This window comes from Pristis pectinata, chromosome 2 (assembly GCF_009764475.1).
Source record: "Pristis pectinata isolate sPriPec2 chromosome 2, sPriPec2.1.pri, whole genome shotgun sequence".
In the NCBI taxonomy this organism is placed as follows: domain Eukaryota; kingdom Metazoa; phylum Chordata; class Chondrichthyes; order Rhinopristiformes; family Pristidae; genus Pristis; species Pristis pectinata.
Window position 1 is genome coordinate 96,521,467 of NC_067406.1, and position 19,741 is coordinate 96,541,207.

A 19,741-nucleotide genomic window follows, 5' to 3' on the forward strand; every position below is an offset into this window, starting at 1 on the left:
TTAATGTCCATTTGCAGTTTAGCAAGGCCTTCAAAATCCTGCATGACAGGCTGGTTTGGAAGGTTAGGTCCCATGGAATCCACGGATCACTAGTTAGGTGGATTCAAAATTGGTTTGGAGGTAGGAAGCAGAGGACAGTGGTTGTAGGTTGTTTCTCAGAATGGAGGCTGGTGTGGTGTGCTGCAGGAATCTGTGTTGGGTGCCTTGTTATTTGTTATTTATATAAATGATTTGTATGTGAATACACATGGCTTGATCAGCAAGTTTGCAGATGACACGAAATTAGGAGTCACTGTTGATGGTGAAGAAAGTTATGGTAGATTATAGGGGGATCTTGATCTGTTAGGGAAGTGGACCAAGGAGTGGTAAATGAATTTCAATATGCAAGTGTGAGGTGATGCATTTTGGAAAGCCAAACCAGCATAGGACTTGTACTATGAATGGTAGGGCACAAGGGAGTGCATTGGAACAGAGGGACATACGAGTACAAGTGCATTGTTCATTGGAAGCATTGTAACAGGTGGACAGATTGTTGATCAAGGTGTTTAGCATGCTGGCCTTCATCAGTCAGGGCACTGAGTGATGGAGTTGGAAAAGTACATTGCAGTTGTGCAAGTCATTGTTGTGGCTGCACTTGGAGTACTGTATACAGTTTTGGTCACCCTGTAATAGGAACGACATGGTTAAACTGAAAAGAGTGCAGAAAAGATTTACGAGGTTGTTCCAGGATTAGAGGGCCTGAGTTGTAAGGAGAGGTTGGCCAGGTTAGGTCGTTATTCCTTGGAGCATAGGAGAATGGGGGGTGACCTTGTAGAAGTTTCTCAAATTATGAGAGGCATGATAAGGTGGATGGTAAGTCTTTTGCCCAGGGTAGGGGAGTCCAAAACTAGGGCTCATGGATTTAGGGTGAGAGGGGAAAGATTTTAAAAGGGATTTTAGGGGTAACTTTTTCCACACAGAGTGAGTGTATGAAATGATGCTGCCAGAGGAAGTGGTTGATCACTTAGTTTTAAGAAGCACTTGGATAGGTACATGGAGGGGAGGGGCTTGGAGGGATATGGGCCGAAAGCAGGAAATTGGGACTAGCTATGTGGTTGGCATGGACTCATTGGGCTGAAGGGCTGTATCCATGCTGTATTGCTCTACGATTATAGATCAGCTGCAGATATGGGCAGAAAAATGGCAGATGATGTTCAATCCAGGCAAGTGTGAGGAGATGAACATTGGGAGGTCAAACTCAAGGGGAATGCACACAGTAAATGGCATGAACCTTGAGAGCATTGATGTACTGAGAGATCTTGGGGTCTAAGTCCATCACTCCTTGCAAGTAGCAATGAGAAGATGAGGTGGTAAAGAAGGCATGTGGCATGCTTGCCTTCATCAGTCGGGGGATTGAGTTTAAAAGTCAGGAAGTCGTGTTGCAGCTGTATAAAACTTTGATTAGGCTGCACTCGGAGTATTGCGTTCAGTTCTGATTGCCCCATTATAGGAAGGATGTGGAGACTTTTGAGTAGGTGCAGGGACGGTTAACCAGGATGCTGCCTGGATTACAGAGTATTAGCTAGAAGGAAAGATTGCATAGACTTGGATTGTTTTTTGTTCTGGAGCTTCAGAGGCTGAGGGGAGACCTGATCGAAGTGTATAGAATTATGAGAGACATCGATAGGGTAGACAGTTGGTTTCTTTCCTCTGGTAAAAATATCAAGTACTAGAGGGTATGGCTTTATGGTGAGATAGGGCAAGTTTTTGTACAGAGTGGTGGGTGCCTGGAATGTGCTACCCAGGGTGGTGGTGTAAGCTGACATGGCTTTAAGAGACATTTAGACAGGCATCTGAATATGTAGGAAATGGATCACGTGCAGGCAGAAGGGATTAGTTTAAGTTGGCATCATTGTCGGCAAAGACACTGGCTGAAAGGTCTGTTCTTGTGTTATACTGTTCTATGTTCTGTTTCCCCTGGCATCTTCAGCAAAAAGACTAGAGGGCACAGTTTGAGAAGAGACTTTTCTTGGAGAGTGAACTTTTGGAATTCTGTCCAATGTTTAATCTGTCGCCTTCTGTCATTAATGGCATTCCAGGGAGCGGACTGTTGTAAACTAAATTATATTTTTTACAACATGCAAGTATTTTGTTTACAAAAAATTTAGATTTCATAATTTCAACAACAAAAGTGGTAATTTTGCTTCTGTTGCAGATGGAGGCAATCCAATTCATCTCTGTAGATAGTCATAGAGCAATACATCATGGATACAGGCTTTTTGGCCCAATGAGTCCGTGCCAACCATGGAGCCCACCCACCCAATTGCCTGTGTTTGGCTCATTAGAGGGAATGTACTTATCCCTGCATGTATCTATTCCAAGTGCTGCTTAAATGATACTATTGTACCTGCTTCAACCAATTCCTCTGGCAGCTTGTTCCATGGACTCTTAACTCTCTGTGTGGAAACACAGAAATCTTTCCTTTCTCACCCTAACTCTATGCCCTCTAGTTTTGGACTCCCTTGCCTTGGGGGGGGGAAAAGATTGCTACCATCCACTTTATCTATGTCCCTCATGATTTTATAAATCTCAATAAGATCACCCCTCATTCTCCTATGTTCCAAGGAGTAAAGACAGAGTTTGGTCAACCTCTCCCTATAACTTAGGCCCTCTAGTCCTGGCAACATCCTCAAATCTTTTCTGGAGGGGAACCAATATTCTCGCTCGGAGGTTTGCTAGTGCTACTCAGGAGGGTTTAAACTAGAGTGGCAGGGGGATGGGAACTACAGCAGCAGGGCAACAGGTGGTAGGGTTGAGGGCAAGAGAGATCATACGAAAAGCAAGACTGAAAGGAAGGACAGCAAGGGGCAGGCTAATAAACGTGGTGGGACTGATGGGCTGAGATGTTTATTTCAATGCTAGGGTAAAGAGGATGAATTTAAAGCCTGGATGAGTACATGGAATTATGATGTTGCCATTACAAAGACTTGGTTGTGTGAGGGACAGGACTGGTAGCTCAATGTTCTTGGGTTTCATTGTTTGAGAGAGAGGGGTAAAAGAGGTGGAGGGGTTGTACGTAAGGGAGAATGTCACAGCAGTACTCAAAGGACATACTGGAAGGCTCTTCGACAGAGGCAACTTAGGTGGAGCTCAGAAATAAGAACGCTAATAGGATTATACTTTAGGCCACCAAGAGGTGGAGGAACAGATATGTAGACAGATTACAGAAAGGTGCAGAAACAACAGGGTTGTCATAGTGGTGACTTTAACTTCCCCAGTATTGATTGGAACTTCCTTTAGACAAGAGGCTTAGATGGGGCAGGATTTCTTCAGTGCATCCAAGAGGGGTTCTTGAAACAGTATGTGGAGAGTCCAACTGGAGGAGAGTACATACTGGACCTGGTTTTGGGAAATGAGCCAGGCCAGGTCACAGACCTGATAGTGGGTAAACATTTTGGGAATAGTGACCACAACTTGTTGTGTTTTAAGATAGTTATGAGTAAGGATAAAATCAGATCTTGCAGGAAGGAACTAAATTGGGGAAGGGCAAATTACAATGGGATCAGACAGGAGCTAAGAGGTGCTGATTGAGAACAGCTGCCGTTGGAGGACATGTGGTAGTAGTTTAAAGACCAGCTGATTAGAGTTCAGTGTTGGCAAGTTCCGGTAAGAGAGAGGGCGCCTTGAATGAACTGAGAGGTCCTAAATTTAGTTAGAAAGAAGGAGGAAGTATATGCAAGGTTTAGGAAGCTAAAATCAGACTGTGCCCTAGTAGAAAATAGCAGGAACGTGCTCAAGCAGGTGATTAGGAAGGCCAAAAGGAGCCACAAAATGTCCTTGGTGAGCAGGATCAAGGATAATCCCAAGGCATTTTATACTTGCATTAAGAAAAAGAGGATATCCAAGGAGAGGGTAGGTCCACTCAAGGATGAAGGAGGGAATTTGTGCTTGGGAGTCGGAGCACGTGGCTGGGGTACTAAATGAGTACTTTATGTTGGTATTTCCTGATGAGAAGGTTTTGGAGGATAGTGAAGGCAGAGTGAGGCATGCTAATGTGCTGGGACATTTTGAGATAGTAGCTCTGAGGAGGTAATTCTGGTTCTTCTGAGAAGTATTAAGGTGGATAAGTCCCCAGGGCCTGATGGCATCTATCCCAGAATACTGAAAGAAGCAAGCGAGGAGATTGTTGGGGCTTTGACAAAGATCTTTGTGTCGTCACTAGCAACAGGCAAGGTCCTGGAGGACAGGAGAGTAACAAATGTTGTTTCTTTGTTCAAGAAAGGAAATGGGGATAATCCAGGTAATTATAGGCCAGTGAGCCTCTCGTCAGTGGCAGGGAATCTATTGGAGAGGAACACTGAGTAATAGGATTGATGCACATTTGGAAGGGCATGGTGTGGGGTAGGTCATGACTTACAAACTTGATCAAGTTTTTTTGAGGAGGTGATACATGTGCTTGATGTATGGGAGCAAGGCAGTGGACGTTATCTACATGGACTTCAGTCAGGCATTTGATAAGGACCCTCAGAAGACAGAGTAGGGGTGGAAGGCGGCTGTTCTGGCTGGAGGTCCATAGCCAGTGGTTTTTCACAAGGATCGATGCTGTATACGATGTATATCTATGACTTGGATGAAAATGTAGATTGGTGGATTAGCAAGTTTGTGGATGATGCCAAGGTTGGAGTTGTGGACAGTGTAAAGGACTATCAAAGTATACAGTGGAATATAGATCATTTACAGATATGGGCAGAGAAGTGGCAGATGGAGTTTAATCCAGGCAAGTGTGAGGTGTTGCACTTTGGGAGGTCAAGTGAAAGGAGAAAGTATACAGTTAATGGTAGGCCCCTTAAGAGCATTGAGGTACAGTGGGATCTTGGGTCCAAGTCCAGAGTTCACGGAAAGTGGCTACGCAAGTGGATACGTAGTAAAGGTGGCATATGCCATGCTTGCCTTCATTGGTAGGGATGTTGCATATAAGAGTAAGTGAGTCATGCTGCAACTCCATAAAATGTTAGTCAGACTGTACTTGGAGTATTGAAAGCAATTCTGGTTGCCCCATTATAGAAAGGATGTGGAGAGGGTACCAAGATGCTGCCTGGATTAGAGGGTATGAGCTACAAGGTAAGGTTAAACAAACTTGGGTTGCTCTCCCTGGAGCTTTATAGGCTGAGGGGAGACCAGGTAGAGGATTTAAAAATTATGAGAGGCATAGTTGGGGTAGACAGTCAGAATCTTTTCCCCAGGGTAACAGTGTCAAATCCAAAGGACATGCCTTTAAGGTTAGAGGGGTAGAGTTTAAAAGCGGTGTGAGGGACGAGTTTTTTTATGCAGAGAGCGGTAGGTGCCTGGAATAGGTTATCAGGGGTATGAATTGAAGCAGGCAGTTTGGTGGAGTTTAAGGTTTTTTGATATGCATGAATATGAAGGGAATGGAGGGATACAGTATGGATGATGCACAGGAGGAGGACATTTAGTATAAATTGGCATCAAGGTCAGCACATGTATCTATGTAGTCTTTCCAGTTTAACCACATCTTTCTTATGCAACATAATGTTCCCAACTCAGTGCTCTGACTGACGAAGGTCGATGTGCTCCCATCAGCCTGTGATGCTGCTTTCAATAAACTATGCACTTGTACTCCCAGGTCCCTTTTTGTTCCATTTCCCTCCCTAGTTCCCTACCACTCACTGTACAAGTCCTACACTGGTTTGACTTTCCAAAATGCATCACCTCACACTTGTCTGTATTGAAATCCATTTGCCAATCCTCGGCCCACTTCCTTAACTGATCCCCCTGTAATCTATGGTAAACTTCTTCACTATTAACAACACCTCCTAATATTGTGTCATCCATAAACTTACTGATCAAGCCTTGTGCAGTCACATCCAAATCATTTGTATAAATAATGAATAACAAGGTTCCCAACACCGAGCCCTGGGATCTATTGTGAGAAACAACCTTCAACCACCACCCTCTGCTTTTTACCTCCAAGCCAATTTTGATTCCACCTAACTAGTTCTCCCTCTATTCCATGGGACCTAACCTTCCAGACCAGCCAGCCATGCAGGACCTTGTCGAAGGTCTTGCTGAAGTCTGAATAGATAACATTCACTGCCCTAACTTCATCTACCTTTTTGGTTACCACTTCAAAAATAACTCCAAAAGATTCAGCAAGCATGACTTCCCATGCAGAAAGCCATGCTGACTCCTCCTAATCAGACTCTCTATCCAAATGCTGGTAGATTCTGTCCCTCAGAATTCCCTCCAGTAACTTCCCCACTTCTGACATCCGGCTGACTGGCCTGTAGTTTTCTGGCTTGTCCTCGGGCTACCTTTGTTAAACAGCGGAACAACATTAGCCACCTTCCAGTCTTTGGGAACTTCACTAGTGGCTAACGATGAAGCAAAAATCTCTGCAAGGGCCTCTGCAATTTCTTCTCTAGCTTCCCACAATGTCCAAGATGCACTTGATGAGGCCCTGGGGATTTATCCACCTTAATACACTGTAAGGCTGCAAATACCTCCTCCTTGGCAATGTGAATGTTGTCCAAAACTTCTCCAGCAGTTTCCCTCATCTCTTGAGCAACTATGATTTTTTTCTCCTCAGTACTGAGGAGAAATATTAATTTAAAAATCCCACCCACCACCAATGGCTGCTGATCAGCCCTGCTGATTTCTAAGGGGATCTACTCTCTCCCTGGCCACCCTTTAACTCTTAATCTAGCTATAGAACATCTTGGGATTTTCCTGCCAGATCCATTGCATACCCTCTTTGCCTTCCTGATTTCCCTCTTAATCTTTTTTACAGTCATCAAGAGATGCACTTGTCCCCAACCTCCTAAGCATCTCCTAATGCTTCCTTTTTCTTGACCAGACGCTCAATAATTTCTCATTAGCCAAGGTTCCCTAAACTTGCCAGGTTTATCCTTCACCCTATCAGAAACGTGCTGCTCCTGGACTTGTGATATTACACTCTTGAAAGCCTCCTACTTGGAGTTCCTTTCCCTTCAATTGACCTGCTAGATCCTGCCTAATTCCCCCAAAATTAGGCCTGATCCAGTTTAGGACCCTAACCTGAGGGTCCTTTTCCATCACTATCTTAAAACTAATAGAATTATGGTCACTAGAGTCAATGTGCTCCCTGACTGCCACTTCAGTTATCTGCCATACCTCGTTCCCTCAGAAAAAATCCAGTATTGCACCCTCCTGAGTAGGGCCTTCCGTATATTGACTCAGGAAACTTTCCTGAACACTTTGCACAAATTCCACCCTGTCTTGGCCCTGTTCAAACACTCTGGGTAGTCCAGTCAATACTGGGGAAATCAAAATCTCCCACTAATACAACCCTATTATTCTTTCAACTATGAGCAATTTCTCTACACACCTACTCCTCAAGTTCCTGCTGACTATTGGGGGTCTATACTACAGGCCCACTAGAGTGGCACTCCCCTTCTCGTTTCTTAGTTCTATCCATGTGGTCTCGCTGGACAATCCCCCAAGAATGTCATCTCAAAGTACTGCTGTTATATTCTCCCTTATCAAAAAGGTAACACCCCCTCCTAGCTTACCTGTACCTCTGTTACACCTGTAGCATCTGTATCCTGGGACATGGAGCTGCTAGTCCTGCCCTTCTCTCAGCCATATTTCTGTTATGGCTATAATGTCCCAGTCCTCAGTGCCAATCCATGCTCTGAGTTCATCTGCCTTGAGTTTAACACTCATGTATTGAAATAAATGCAGTTTAATTGAGTATTCCTTTCCCTGCCTTTTACTGTGCCCCGAGCTATCCTGATTACTAAATGTGCTCTAGCTGGCTGCTGCTCTATCCCGTGACTTGCTCCTTCTCAGAGTCCCACCCACCTACCAATCTAGTTTAAACCCTCCCATGTAGCACTAGCAAATTTCCCTCCAAGGATGTTGGTCCTTCTCTAGTTTGAAGGCAACCCATTCCTCTTGTAGAGGTTGCCTCTACCCAAGAAGAAATCCCAATGGTCCAAGAACCTGAATTCCTGCCCCCTGCACTCGGTCCTCAGCCACAAATTCATCTGGCCTATCCTATTTCTGACTTCGCTTGCTGGTGGCACTGGGATTGCTGCCCTCGTAGATCCTGTTTCTTAACTTCTTACCCAACTCCCTGTACTATTTCTGCAGGACCTCATCCCTTATTCTACCCATGTTGTTTGGACCAATATGTATAATGTCTTCTGTTTGTTTGCTCTCCTGCTCGAGAATTTTCTGCAGCCGCTCAGAAACTTCCTTGACCCTGGCAGCCATGAGGCAACATGCTATCCTGTTGTCTCTTCTGCGGCTATGGAACCTTCTGTCTGTCCCCCTCACTATCAAGTCTCCTCTCACTATTGCCCTGTCTGACTGCACCCTTTCTGAGCCTCATAGCCGGTCACAGTGCCAGAGACCTGACTAGCCCCTGAAAGAACACCCCCTTCAACAGTATCCAAAGAGATGTACCTGTTTGTGAGGGATATGGCCACGGGAACCCTGCACTGTCTGCCTACTGTCCTTTTTACTGGTGGTCACCCATCTCTCAGAAGCCTGTACCTTGAGTGTGACCACCTCAGTAAAGGTCTCCTCTATGAAGCCATCAGCTTCCTGGATGATCCCAATGACATCCAACTCCACCTCCATTTCTTTGACCCAGATCAATTGCTGACTTTGACAATATTCCAATTTAGTTTAATTTTAAGCTTTTATTTTATTGGACTTCATGTAGATTATAATGTCTGTAGTACACATTCACAAAGGGCAGATTTCACTCAATTCAGTAATACCCATATTGGTGGATTTAAAAATGAGCAATTTTTTTACATGCCTATTTTGCGGAATCTTCACTGTGGACTTTGGACTTCGTGCATAGCTACTACTGGTTGAAAGTAAGGAAAACCAGCTTGAAATAGGGGATAATTTTGTGATGTATATTTTTTTTGGGAATGACTAGCTGCTAGTTTTGTTCAGAAAGTACCTGTTGTTTTCTCAGTATTGAAGTGTACCTTGTGCTTAATTTTTGTTTATTGATGTGTTCTTTATTTTTTCATATAGACAGCTTTATTATATTGCATTGTATTGGAATACCATTGTCTTGCAATACTCAGGAAAAATTTAAATGAAATTGAGACCACCAATCATTCGGCTTCAAAACGTCTGCAGGATAATTGTTACATTTGATGTTCAGTGCCAACTTGTATGTTTCAGTCTGTCACTTGGAATTCTAGAATGGTTGCAGTTGCATGACTATTTTTCTAATGAATTAATATTAAAGTTTTCATGGTGTCTTTCTGTGATTTATTTTTGACAATTTTAGAGATTAGAACTCTTTTGCAATATCAATATTAATTTCAGAAGCATATTGGATACTTACATGACACTTTTTATTTTGCTCATCAGGTGTCTGCAGAACTACATTCCTGCCTATAGTTTAACACTTTCTTGCCCAATCTGCCGCCAGACTTCTATTTTGCCTGAAAAGGGAGTTTCTGCATTACAGAATAATTTTTTCATTACAAACCTAATGGATGTTCTTCAGCGGACTCCTGACAACAATCGTGAGGACTCCTCCATTCTGGAGACTGTCACAGCGGGAGCAGCAGGGAAACCCCTTTCCTGCCCAAATCATGATGGAAATGTAAGTTGGTCATTGTCTTGAATGTGTCTGTACTCTGATGTAATTTTAGTCAAGGTGATTTCCTATCCTTGTGTTTCTTGATAATGATACAATTTTTCGATAGAAAGGAAGGTTGTCTAAGGCTACAGCAGGATGTAGATCAGTTATTAAGTTGGGTGAAGCACTGGCAGATGGAATTAAATCTAGAGTGAGGTGATGCATTTTGGGAAGTCAAAGGTGGGACAAATGATGGGGCACAAACAAATGTTGATGAACAGAGACCTAGAGGTCTAAGGGCATAGTTCTGAGAGTGGCAACATGGGTCCGTAGGGTGGCAAAGAAGGCATTTATGGCATGCTTGCCTTCATTGGTTAGGGTATAAAGTCCCGAGTTGGGATTTTATTGCAACTTTACAAAACATTAGGCTACACTTGAATGATTTGTCTGCATTTCTGGTCACAACATGATTGGAAGGATGTGATTGCAATGGGGAGAGTGCAGAGGAGATTCACCAGGACATTACGTGGATTGGAGGACGTTAGTTCTGGGGAAAGACTGGATAGACTGCTTGTTTTCCCTGGAGCGAAGGAGACTAAGAGAATGTGATAGAAGTATACAAGATCACAAGAGTCATCGATACAGTTTGATAACCAAAATCTTTTTCCCATGGTAGGAGTATCAAAAACAAGAGGGCATCGTGAGAGGTAGGAGATTTATAGGAGATCTTAGGGGTGTCTTTCCAGAGCGTTTGGTATCCGGAATGCTCTGCTGGAGGAGGTGGTGGAATCGGTTACAATGACCTCGTTCGAGGCATTTGAACAGACACTTAGAGGCAAAGCATAGAAGGATGTGGGATTAGTGAAGATGGCGAAATGGTCTGCACGGATGTATGGCTGAAGGGCCCACTCCTGTGCCGTATGATGCTGTGACTCCATGACTATACATTAAAGTTATATTAAATGCCATCAACCTGTTTAGTAGGTGTCCTTCATACATGGCTTTTTTGTTGTATTGGAATGCCATTTTCTTGCTATACTTTAAAATAATTTAGTAAAAAACAAGGCTGCCAATCATTCAGCTGTAAAGCATCTAGGACACTGAGATTGTTCCGTTCTTTGTCTAGTGTCTAGTTTTCTGTTTTAATTGCATTCTCGATACTGAATGCTTTCTGTCTGGAGTAATTATACTTGGAAAATGAAAAATCAGTTTTATAGTAAATCAAAAAAAAACTACAGACGGTGGAAATTTGAAACAAAACCACAAAATACTGGGGAAAAAAAAACCCTCTGTCAGGCCGCATCTGTGGAAAGAAACAGTCGATGTTTCAGAAATCTGAAATCTTTCTGCTGATGCTGTATGATCTGCTGAACTTTTCCTGCATTGTGTTCTGAATTGGTTCTCTCATGTAACAAAGGCAGTGTCCATCATGGAGGTTGTAAGGCCCTTGTGGAGAAAGACTTCAGAACTGGGGAAAGTTAATGGGGAGGTTTTGGGGAAAGTCTCATTACAGTGGAGGAGGTGCGAGACATCTTAAAATGTATGAAGGTAGACAAATCTCCAAAGCCTGCCCAAGTATAGCCAAGAACACTGTGGGAGGCTAGAGAAGAAATTTCAGTACCCCTGGCTGAGATATTTGCATCATTGTTAGTCACGGGTGAGGGTAGCGAATGGTGTACCTTTATTTAGGAAGGGTTGCAAAGAGTAACCAGGACACTGTAGACCGGTAAGTGTAACATCTGTGGTAGGTAAATAACTGGAGAGGATTCTGAGGGATAAGACATACATTCATCTGGAGAGATGGGTTGATTAGATGTAATCAGCATGGCTTTGTGTGTGGGAGATTGAGTTTTTGATGTAACCAAGATGGTCATTTAGGACAGGGCAGTAGACATGGTCTATATGGACTTCAGTTAAGTCTTTGATAAGGTTCCACATGATAGGTTGCTCTGGAAGATTGGATCGCATACAATCCAGGGAAAGGTGGCCAGTTGGATACAGAATTGGTTTGATGGTAAGTAGCAGAGGGTGATGGTGGAAGGTTGTTTCTTGGACCGGAGGCCTGTAACTGATGGTGTGCCACAGGGGTCAGTGCTGGGCCCACTGTTTTATCATCTATATAAATGATTTTGAGGATGCACACAGCATTTTTAGTAAGTTTGCATATGACACTAAAGTAGGTGGACAATAAAGAAGGTTATCAAAAATTACGGGGATCTTGATCAGCTGAGGAATGGCAAATGGGTTTAATTCAGATAAGTGCGGGGTGTTGCATTTTGGAAAGTCAGATCAAGGGTAGGACTTCCACGGTGAATGGTTGGGCCCTAGGGAGTTTTGTAGAACAGGGGGACCATGGAGTTTAGGTACATGGTTCCTTGAAAGTAGAGTTACAGATGTACAGAATGGTGAAGGTGGCTTTTGGCATACTCTCGCCTTCATCAGCCAGGACATTTAGTATGGAAGTTGAGAGGTCATGGAACAGTTGTGCAAGATGCTGGTGTGGCTGCACTTGGAGTAGTGTGTTCCGATTTGGTCACCCTGCTATAGGAAAAATGTTTGTAAATCTTTTCTGCATTCTTTTCAGTTTACTAAAACATTGCCAGGACTTGGGGGATTGAGTTATAGGGAGAAGTTAAGCAGGCTAGGATTTTATTCCTTGGAGCATAGGAGATTGAGAGGTGATCTTTAAGAGGTATCTAAAATCATTAGGGATGTAGATAGGGTGAATGCACGTAGTTTTCCCAGGGTTGGGGATTCAAGAACTACAGGGCATGGCTTTAAGGTGAGGGGGAAAGATTTAACAGGGAATTGAGGGGCAACTTTTTTAGATAGAGGGTGGAATGAGCTGCCAGAAAATGTGGTTGAAACAGGTACAATAGCTTTTAAAGAACAGTTGGACAGGTACATGGATAGGCCAGGTTTAGCAAGTTATGGGCCAAATGTAGGTAAAATGGATTGGGTTGGATGGGCATCTTGGTCAGCATGGACCAGTTGGGCTGAAGGGCTGGTTTCCATGCTCAATGATTCTGACTCTCTTGAATCAGTGCGTGCTCCTACCCTTCTGCTCAAGTATTCCTATCTCCTGACTCCATTGGCATTGATTGAACAATGGGATCTTACAATGATAGACTAGTCTGGAAAGTTGTATTGGATAGGATCCAGGGAGAGCTAGCTAACTGGATTTGTAATCAGCTTGAGGGTAGGAAGCAGAGGGTAATAGAAGGTTGTTTCCTGGACTGGAGGCCTGTAACTGGTGGTGTGCCATAGGGATTGGTGCTGGGACCTTTGGTTATTTATATAAACTATTTGGCATGGTTAGCGAGTTTGCAGCTGATACCTAAAATAGGTTCTATCGTAGACAATGACAAAAGTTAGCAAAAGTTACAGGGGAATCCCAGTCAGCTAGGTAAGTGGGCCAAGGATTAGCAAGTGGTCTTCAATTCCATTAAGTGTGAGGTGTTGCATTTTGGAAAGTCAAAGGGTAGGACTTGTACAGTGAAGGATAGTGTTGTAGAACAGGGACCTAACAGTACAAGTACATAGCTCCCTGAAAGTGGCATCACAGGTAGATGGGATGGTGAAGAAGGGGTTTGGCGTACTGGCCTTCAGTCAGGGCATTGAGTATATTAGTTAGGATGTTATGTTGCGGTTGTACAAAACATTGGTGAGACCCCACTTGGAGTATTGTGTATGGTTTTGGTCACCCTGTTATAGGAAAGATGTAATTAAGCTAGAAAAGGTGCAAATAAGATTTATGAGAATATTGCTGGGACTTGAAGGCCTGAATTATTGTGAGAGGTTGGGCAGGCTTGGTCTTTACTCGTTAGAACATAGGAGATTGAAGGGTGATCTTGTAGAGGTGTATAAAATCTTGAGGGGTATAGATAGGGTGAATGCACAGTCTCTTTCCCAAGGAAAGGGAATCAAATACTAGAGGGCATGGGTTTAAGGTGAGAAGGAAAGGGTTTAATAAAGGACCTGAGAGGCGGCAACTTCACACGGGGTGGTGGATATATGGGACGTGCTGCCAGAGGAAAAGTTGAGGTAGGTATTGATAACGTTTAAAAGACATTTGGATAAATACAGGGATAGCAAAAGTACAGAACAATTACGGGCTGAATGTGAGCAAATTGGGCTAGCTTAGGTGGACACCTTGGTCAGCACAGATGAGTTGGAAGTTCCTCACCTGGAAGGGCTGTTTAGATCCCTGGATGGTGGTGAGGGAGGAGATGCAAGGACAAGTTTTACACCAACTGTTGCAGGGGAAAGTACAAGGGACCATGATGGGGAGGGATGAGTGGACCAGGGAGTCACAGAGGGAGTGGTCCCTATGGAAGGCAGAAATGGCAGGAGGAGAAGATTTGGCACTTGGTGGAATCTCATTGTGGTGGAAGTGACAAAGGATGATATGTTGGATGCAGAGGCTCATAGGGTGAAATGTGAGGATGAGGGGAGCTGTCAGGAGGCAGGTGGGGTGAGAGAAAACTTTCTCATCTGTTTGTTGTACTTTCGCCCCAAGCAAGAGACCAAGTACAGACTGGCCAACCATTTTGCAGGACACCTATGCTTGGTCTGCAATAGTCACGTCATTTCAATTTCCCTTCCCATTCCCACACTGACCTGTCCATTCTCTGTCTTCTCCACTGCCAGCGTGAAGCCCAACACAAACTTGAGGAGCAGCCACTCCTATTCTTATAACCCAATGGCATGAACATTGATTTTTCCACTTCACTTCTCCCCTAATGGTTCTCATTATCATCTCATTATCAGATTCCAGCATTGATGGTCTATTGTGTTGCTGCTTATGTTTCCAGCAGCTGTCACCAACCTTCATATTCCCCTCACCCTACTTGTTCTGTTTGACACTCATTACTTTTTCTTTGCCTCCATCTATCATTCACGTGCCACTGTCTCCTAACTTGGTGCCACCTGCCTGTCATCTTACACCCCTCCTCAATCCACCAATCACCTTTGACTCCTGTCTCACCAGTCCCTTTTCTTTATACTGGCCACGTCACCTCTCCACTCTGTCCTGATGTGGGCTCTCAGTCCAAAATGTTGACAATTCCTTTCCTCCCACAGATGCTGCTTGACCCGCTGAGTTTCTCCAGCAGATTGATTGTTGCTCCAATTTCCAGCATCTGCAGAATCTTGTTTCCAAATTAGCTTTACGTTTTGATTTGGCTACTGCCAAGTAATTGAGTGATGTTGAAAGTGGGCAGGAAGGACGAGAAGATGGGAAGAATGTGCTTCCCATTGTAGTTATGAATAATGGGTAATTTGTATGTTATGATCGTATTGAATTTTAGTTAATCTTGCCTGAATAATCATCCTTCAATGTCACACAAGGCAATTTTGTCTATTTTATTAACTTTTCCAAATCTTGGTGTTCCTTGTATTTATTGCCCATCCTTGATTACCTGTTTGTCAATTAAGTCAACCATATTGGTATGGCTCGAAGACCATTCCAGGTTTCTTCACCTGAAGGACATTAATGAATTGGATGGACTTTTAGGATAATCATACTGTATAGCATGGAAGTGGGCTCTTTTGCCACTGACTTGCCATCAACCATCAAGCACCCATCTTATTCTCCCCACATTCCATAAGACCATAAGACAAAGGAGCAGAAGTCAACCATTTGGCTCATCAAGTCTGCTCTGCTATTCTATCATGAGCTGATCCATTCTCCCATTCAGCCCCACTCCCCCGCCTTCTCACTATAAACTTTGATGCCCTGGCTACTCAAATATCTATCAATCTCTGCCTTAAATACACCCAATGACTTTGCCTCCACAGCCTCCCGCGGCAACAAATTCCACAGATTCACCGCTCTCTCTGGCTGAAGAAATTTCTCCGCATCTGTTCTGAATGGGTACCCTTCAATCCTGAAGTTGTGCCCTCTTGTACTAGACTCCCCTTCTATAAGAAACAACTTTGCCACATCTACTCTGTCCAGGCCTTTTAATATTTGAAATGTTTGAGGTACCCCCCCCCCCCCCCCCCCCCCCCCCCCCCCCCCCCCCCCCCCCCCCCCCATTCTTCTGAACTCCAAGGAGTATAGCCCGAGAGCCATCAAACATTCCTCATATTTTAACCCTCTCATTCCTGGAATTATTCTAGTGAATATTCTCTGAACCCTCTCCAATGTCAGCAGGGATGACTACCTCCCTGTAGCTCCTGCCTATCACCCTCCTCACTTTTTCCCTAACAAGCCGTAGGTCATCAAGCTGCAGCTCCAGTTTCCTAACATGGTCTCTAAGGAGCTGCATCTCGGCGCACCTGGCGCAGATGTGGCAATTGGGGAAGCTGGAAGTCTCCCAGGATTCCCACATCTGACATCCTGAACAAAGCACTAACCCTGCAGACATGCCACCTAATTCTACAAAGAATGTAGCAAGGAAAAAGAAGTCAACTTACCTCATCTCTTACCTGTTCTCGCTGAAGCCTGTTGAGCCAAAGCCTTACCACTCTGACTCGGACCACCCCTACAATGGCCACTCCGCTTTACATGACCTCTTTTTTTTATTGGCCCTCCTTAATTCTGCAAGAAAACAAAAACCTGTGAGAAAACACAAGCTTTTTAATCAGTTAGCCCGTACCTGTGAGGGACCCACTGCTCCTCCGTGTCTCTGGGCTGATTCTGCAAGAAAACAAGCTTTTTAAACAGTTAGTCCATACCTGTGAGGGACCCGCCAACAATTCCTTTCAGATTCTACCTTTCATCTACACGCTAGGGGCAATTTATGATGGCTAATTAATCTATCAACCCATGTCATTGGGATATGGGAGGAAGTGAGAATTTGCAATCTCCACACAGACAGCACCAGAGATCAGGACTGAGCCTGTGTTGATGTAGGTACAAGGCAGCCGCTCTACTAGCTGTGCTGCTCTGCTGTCCCTAATGACTAGTGTTTTTTTTAAATTTTGTATTATTAACTGAATTTAAATTCTGCACTTGTGCTCTTGGGATTTGAACTCTTCTCTGGATTGTTATTCTAGGCTTCTGGACTATTAGTCTAGGAATTTCACTGCTGCAACACCATTAACCCCCAATCAAAAGCTCATGTAATACAGTAATGCTGGAAATCATTTGAGTTTCTACTTTCGAACTGGAGGTTATGATTGTATAAGTATTAAATGTGCTGAAATTTTGCGAATTTTGAAATGTTCAAATTATTTTTTTTCCCATCCACCTAATGTAATGCGGGATGTTGTCTTTTTGCAGGTGATGGAGTTTTACTGCCAGTCTTGTGAGACAGCCATGTGTCATGAATGCACAGAAGGAGAACATGCTGAGCACCCAACTGTTCTTCTCAAGGATGTGGTAGAGCAGCACAAAGCTTCTCTGCAGACGCAACTAGAGGCTGCAAAACAGAGGTACAATTTAACACGAACTCTGCTTTGTTTCTGATTTATTTTAATGTTAATATTGAACATGGTGAATGGTTCATTAAACATGAGTTAATTAGGCTTCTTTAATAGTAAACAAATTTTTAAAAAAATGCAGGTGTTGGAAATAGTTTACAGATCGAGCAGCATCTGTGGAGAGAGAAAGTTAATGTAAAAGTATGTTTTAAGTTAGAGAGAGATGGGATGCTTGGAGGGAATGAAATAAATGTCTGATATGTTGAAGGCCGAGATTGACCAGGTGATATAAATGCTTTTGATGCTGTCTAAGAGAGGATGATGGTTGATAATCATTGCTGATTTGTCTGGAGGGGTGTAAATAAAATAAAAGTGAATGAAGGCTATAAAGGGAAAGTTCTGATTCTTTGGAATGCAGAACAAGAAGAATACTGGAGATATAGTTGTGGAGTAATACAGCACAGAAACAGGCCCTTTTGCCCCAACTCATCCACACTGACCAAGGTGCCCACCTATGCTAGTCCCTCCTGATCTGAACTAAAAGGATGCTGGAGTTAATTAAATCATGTAGCATTTATGGAGAAAGAAAAATTGTGTTCAAGTTGGATGACTCTACATACGTTCTAACAGAAATAAGAAAGGCTAGATATCAAAAATGGTTGCGATGTCCAGAGGGCTCCATTAGGCATTAAAGAAAGGTAGACTTGACCCCCTTGCCACTATAGGGAACCGACTGACGTGACAGACAAAGAAATACTTCAACTAAAGTCCAGTAGATCTCAAGTTTATTGTTTGAATGCTTGCATTTTATTCTATTAAAATATGTTGCACAAACTAGCCAGCTAAGTGGTTGAGGAAAAAAAAAACCTCTGATCTTTTCACAGGATGCCTGAATTGGACTCTTCTCTAGGTTTCCTGTCTGAAATCTTGCAAGACTTAACAAATGAGAAAGTAAGCATTGAAGAAGAGATTCATACTACATTCAGCGACCTCCAAAAGACCTTAAATGTACGAAAGAGTGTTCTGCTTATGGAACTGGAAGTCACATATGGTGTTAAACACAAAGTAAGAAGATCTTATTATTTGCCAAATTGAATAGTTTGCCAAAAACTTTATTTGTTAAAGTAGAATTGGTAACCAGTAATATATCACTAAAAACAGAAAATGCTGGAAATACAGGTTGGGGAGCACCTGTGAAGAGAAACATTTAGCTTTTCAGGACAATGATGTTTTACCACACCTAGAGTAAGTTAGAAATCAAACATGTTTTAAATTGGAGAAAGGAAGAGTAGAGAGAACAACTAAGGTGGCCTCAAAGGTGGTGAGTGCACATCATCAGTTCATAAATTGTCTTAATACTCTCTTTAAAAAGAAAAAGGAGAGCTGCAAGTTGACCTTATTCGCTGTTGGTATCCTTCTGGATGATTTGATGCCTGAGTTTATGTTGCCAGTATAAATTAGGTGTAAAGTGCTGTGAAGTTAGTTCATTTCAAAATATTTTCATTATTATGCATTGCAAGATAAATTAACATGCTGATTAAAAATAATACAGAAATCAGTGTGGGGACCCTGCATGTTTGCCGTATACATTAACAATTTGAATGTGAATGTGGGGGGCATGAGTACGAAGTACATGAATGACATGAAAATTATATTGATGAGTTAGATGGGCCGCGGAATGGCACTTAATTCTGATAAGTGCAATGTGATCCATTTTGGAAGTACTAAGGATAGCACAGTAGCACAACTTGTACAGTCAGAGCAACACAGCACAGATGTAGGCCCTTCAGCCCAAAAAGTCCATGCTGACCATGTTGTGCACCTAGCAAGTCTCAATTTCCTGTGTTCGGCACATATCGCTCCAGGCTCCTCCCCTTCATGTACTTATCCAAGTGCTGCTTAAGTGACAATATTGTACCTGCCACATCCACTTCATCTGGCACTGTTCCTGGACTCTTAATATCTTGCTCTTAAAAGCCTCCCACTTGTCATTTGTTCCTTTCTCTTCTAACAGGCTCTCCCAATCAACCTCTGCTAGATCCTGCCTAATTCCCTCAAAATTAGCCCTGCTCCAATTTCGGACCCTCACCTGTGGACCTGTCCTATCCTTTTCCATCAGTATCTTAAAACTAATAGAATTATGGTCGCTAGAGCACGTACCACCAGACAAGGACAGCTTCTACCCCGCTGTGATAAGACTATTGAACAGTTCCCTTATACAATGTGATGGACTCTGACTGACTCTGACCTCACGATCTACCTTGTGACCTTGCACCTTATTGCACTGCACCTTCTCTGTAGCTGTGAGACTTTACTCTGTTGTTATTATTTTTACCTGTACTACTTCAATGGACGTTGTACTAACTCAATGTAACTGCACTGTGTAATGAATTGATCTGTACGATCGGTATGCAAGACAAGTTTTTCACTGTACCTCAGTACAAGTGACAATAATAAACCAATACCAATACCAAAGTGCTCCCTGACTACCACCTCAGTTACTTGCCCTGCCTCCCTCCACAAGAGGAGGTCTAGTATTGCACCCTCCCGAGTAGGCTCCTTTACATATTTGACTCGGGGAAACTTTCCTGGACAGGTATTTCACAAATTCCGCCCCATCCAGGCCCTTAACACTTTGGGTGGCCTAGTCAATATTGGGGAAATTAAAATCTCCCACTGGCACAACCCTATTTTTCTTACAACTATGAGCAATTTTCAGGTTCCCGCTGACTACTGGGGAGGTCTATAATACAGCCACACTAGTGACGTTCCCCTTAATGT

At 43.3% G+C, this 19,741-nt stretch overlaps 1 protein-coding gene across 8 annotated transcripts in view; it reads left to right on the plus strand.

Annotated features, from left to right (window-relative positions):
- trim2a (tripartite motif containing 2a) overlaps positions 1-19,741 on the plus strand; it is a 221,913-nt gene that overhangs the window by 122,872 nt on the left and 79,300 nt on the right. For all 8 annotated transcript variants that reach the window (XM_052039372.1, XM_052039391.1, XM_052039411.1 and 5 more), the window contains 3 exons: positions 9,379-9,616; positions 16,821-16,972; positions 17,845-18,025. In XM_052039372.1, coding sequence (XP_051895332.1) covers positions 9,379-9,616; positions 16,821-16,972; positions 17,845-18,025 — 571 coding nt within the window. The remainder of the gene's footprint in view (positions 1-9,378; positions 9,617-16,820; positions 16,973-17,844; positions 18,026-19,741) is intronic.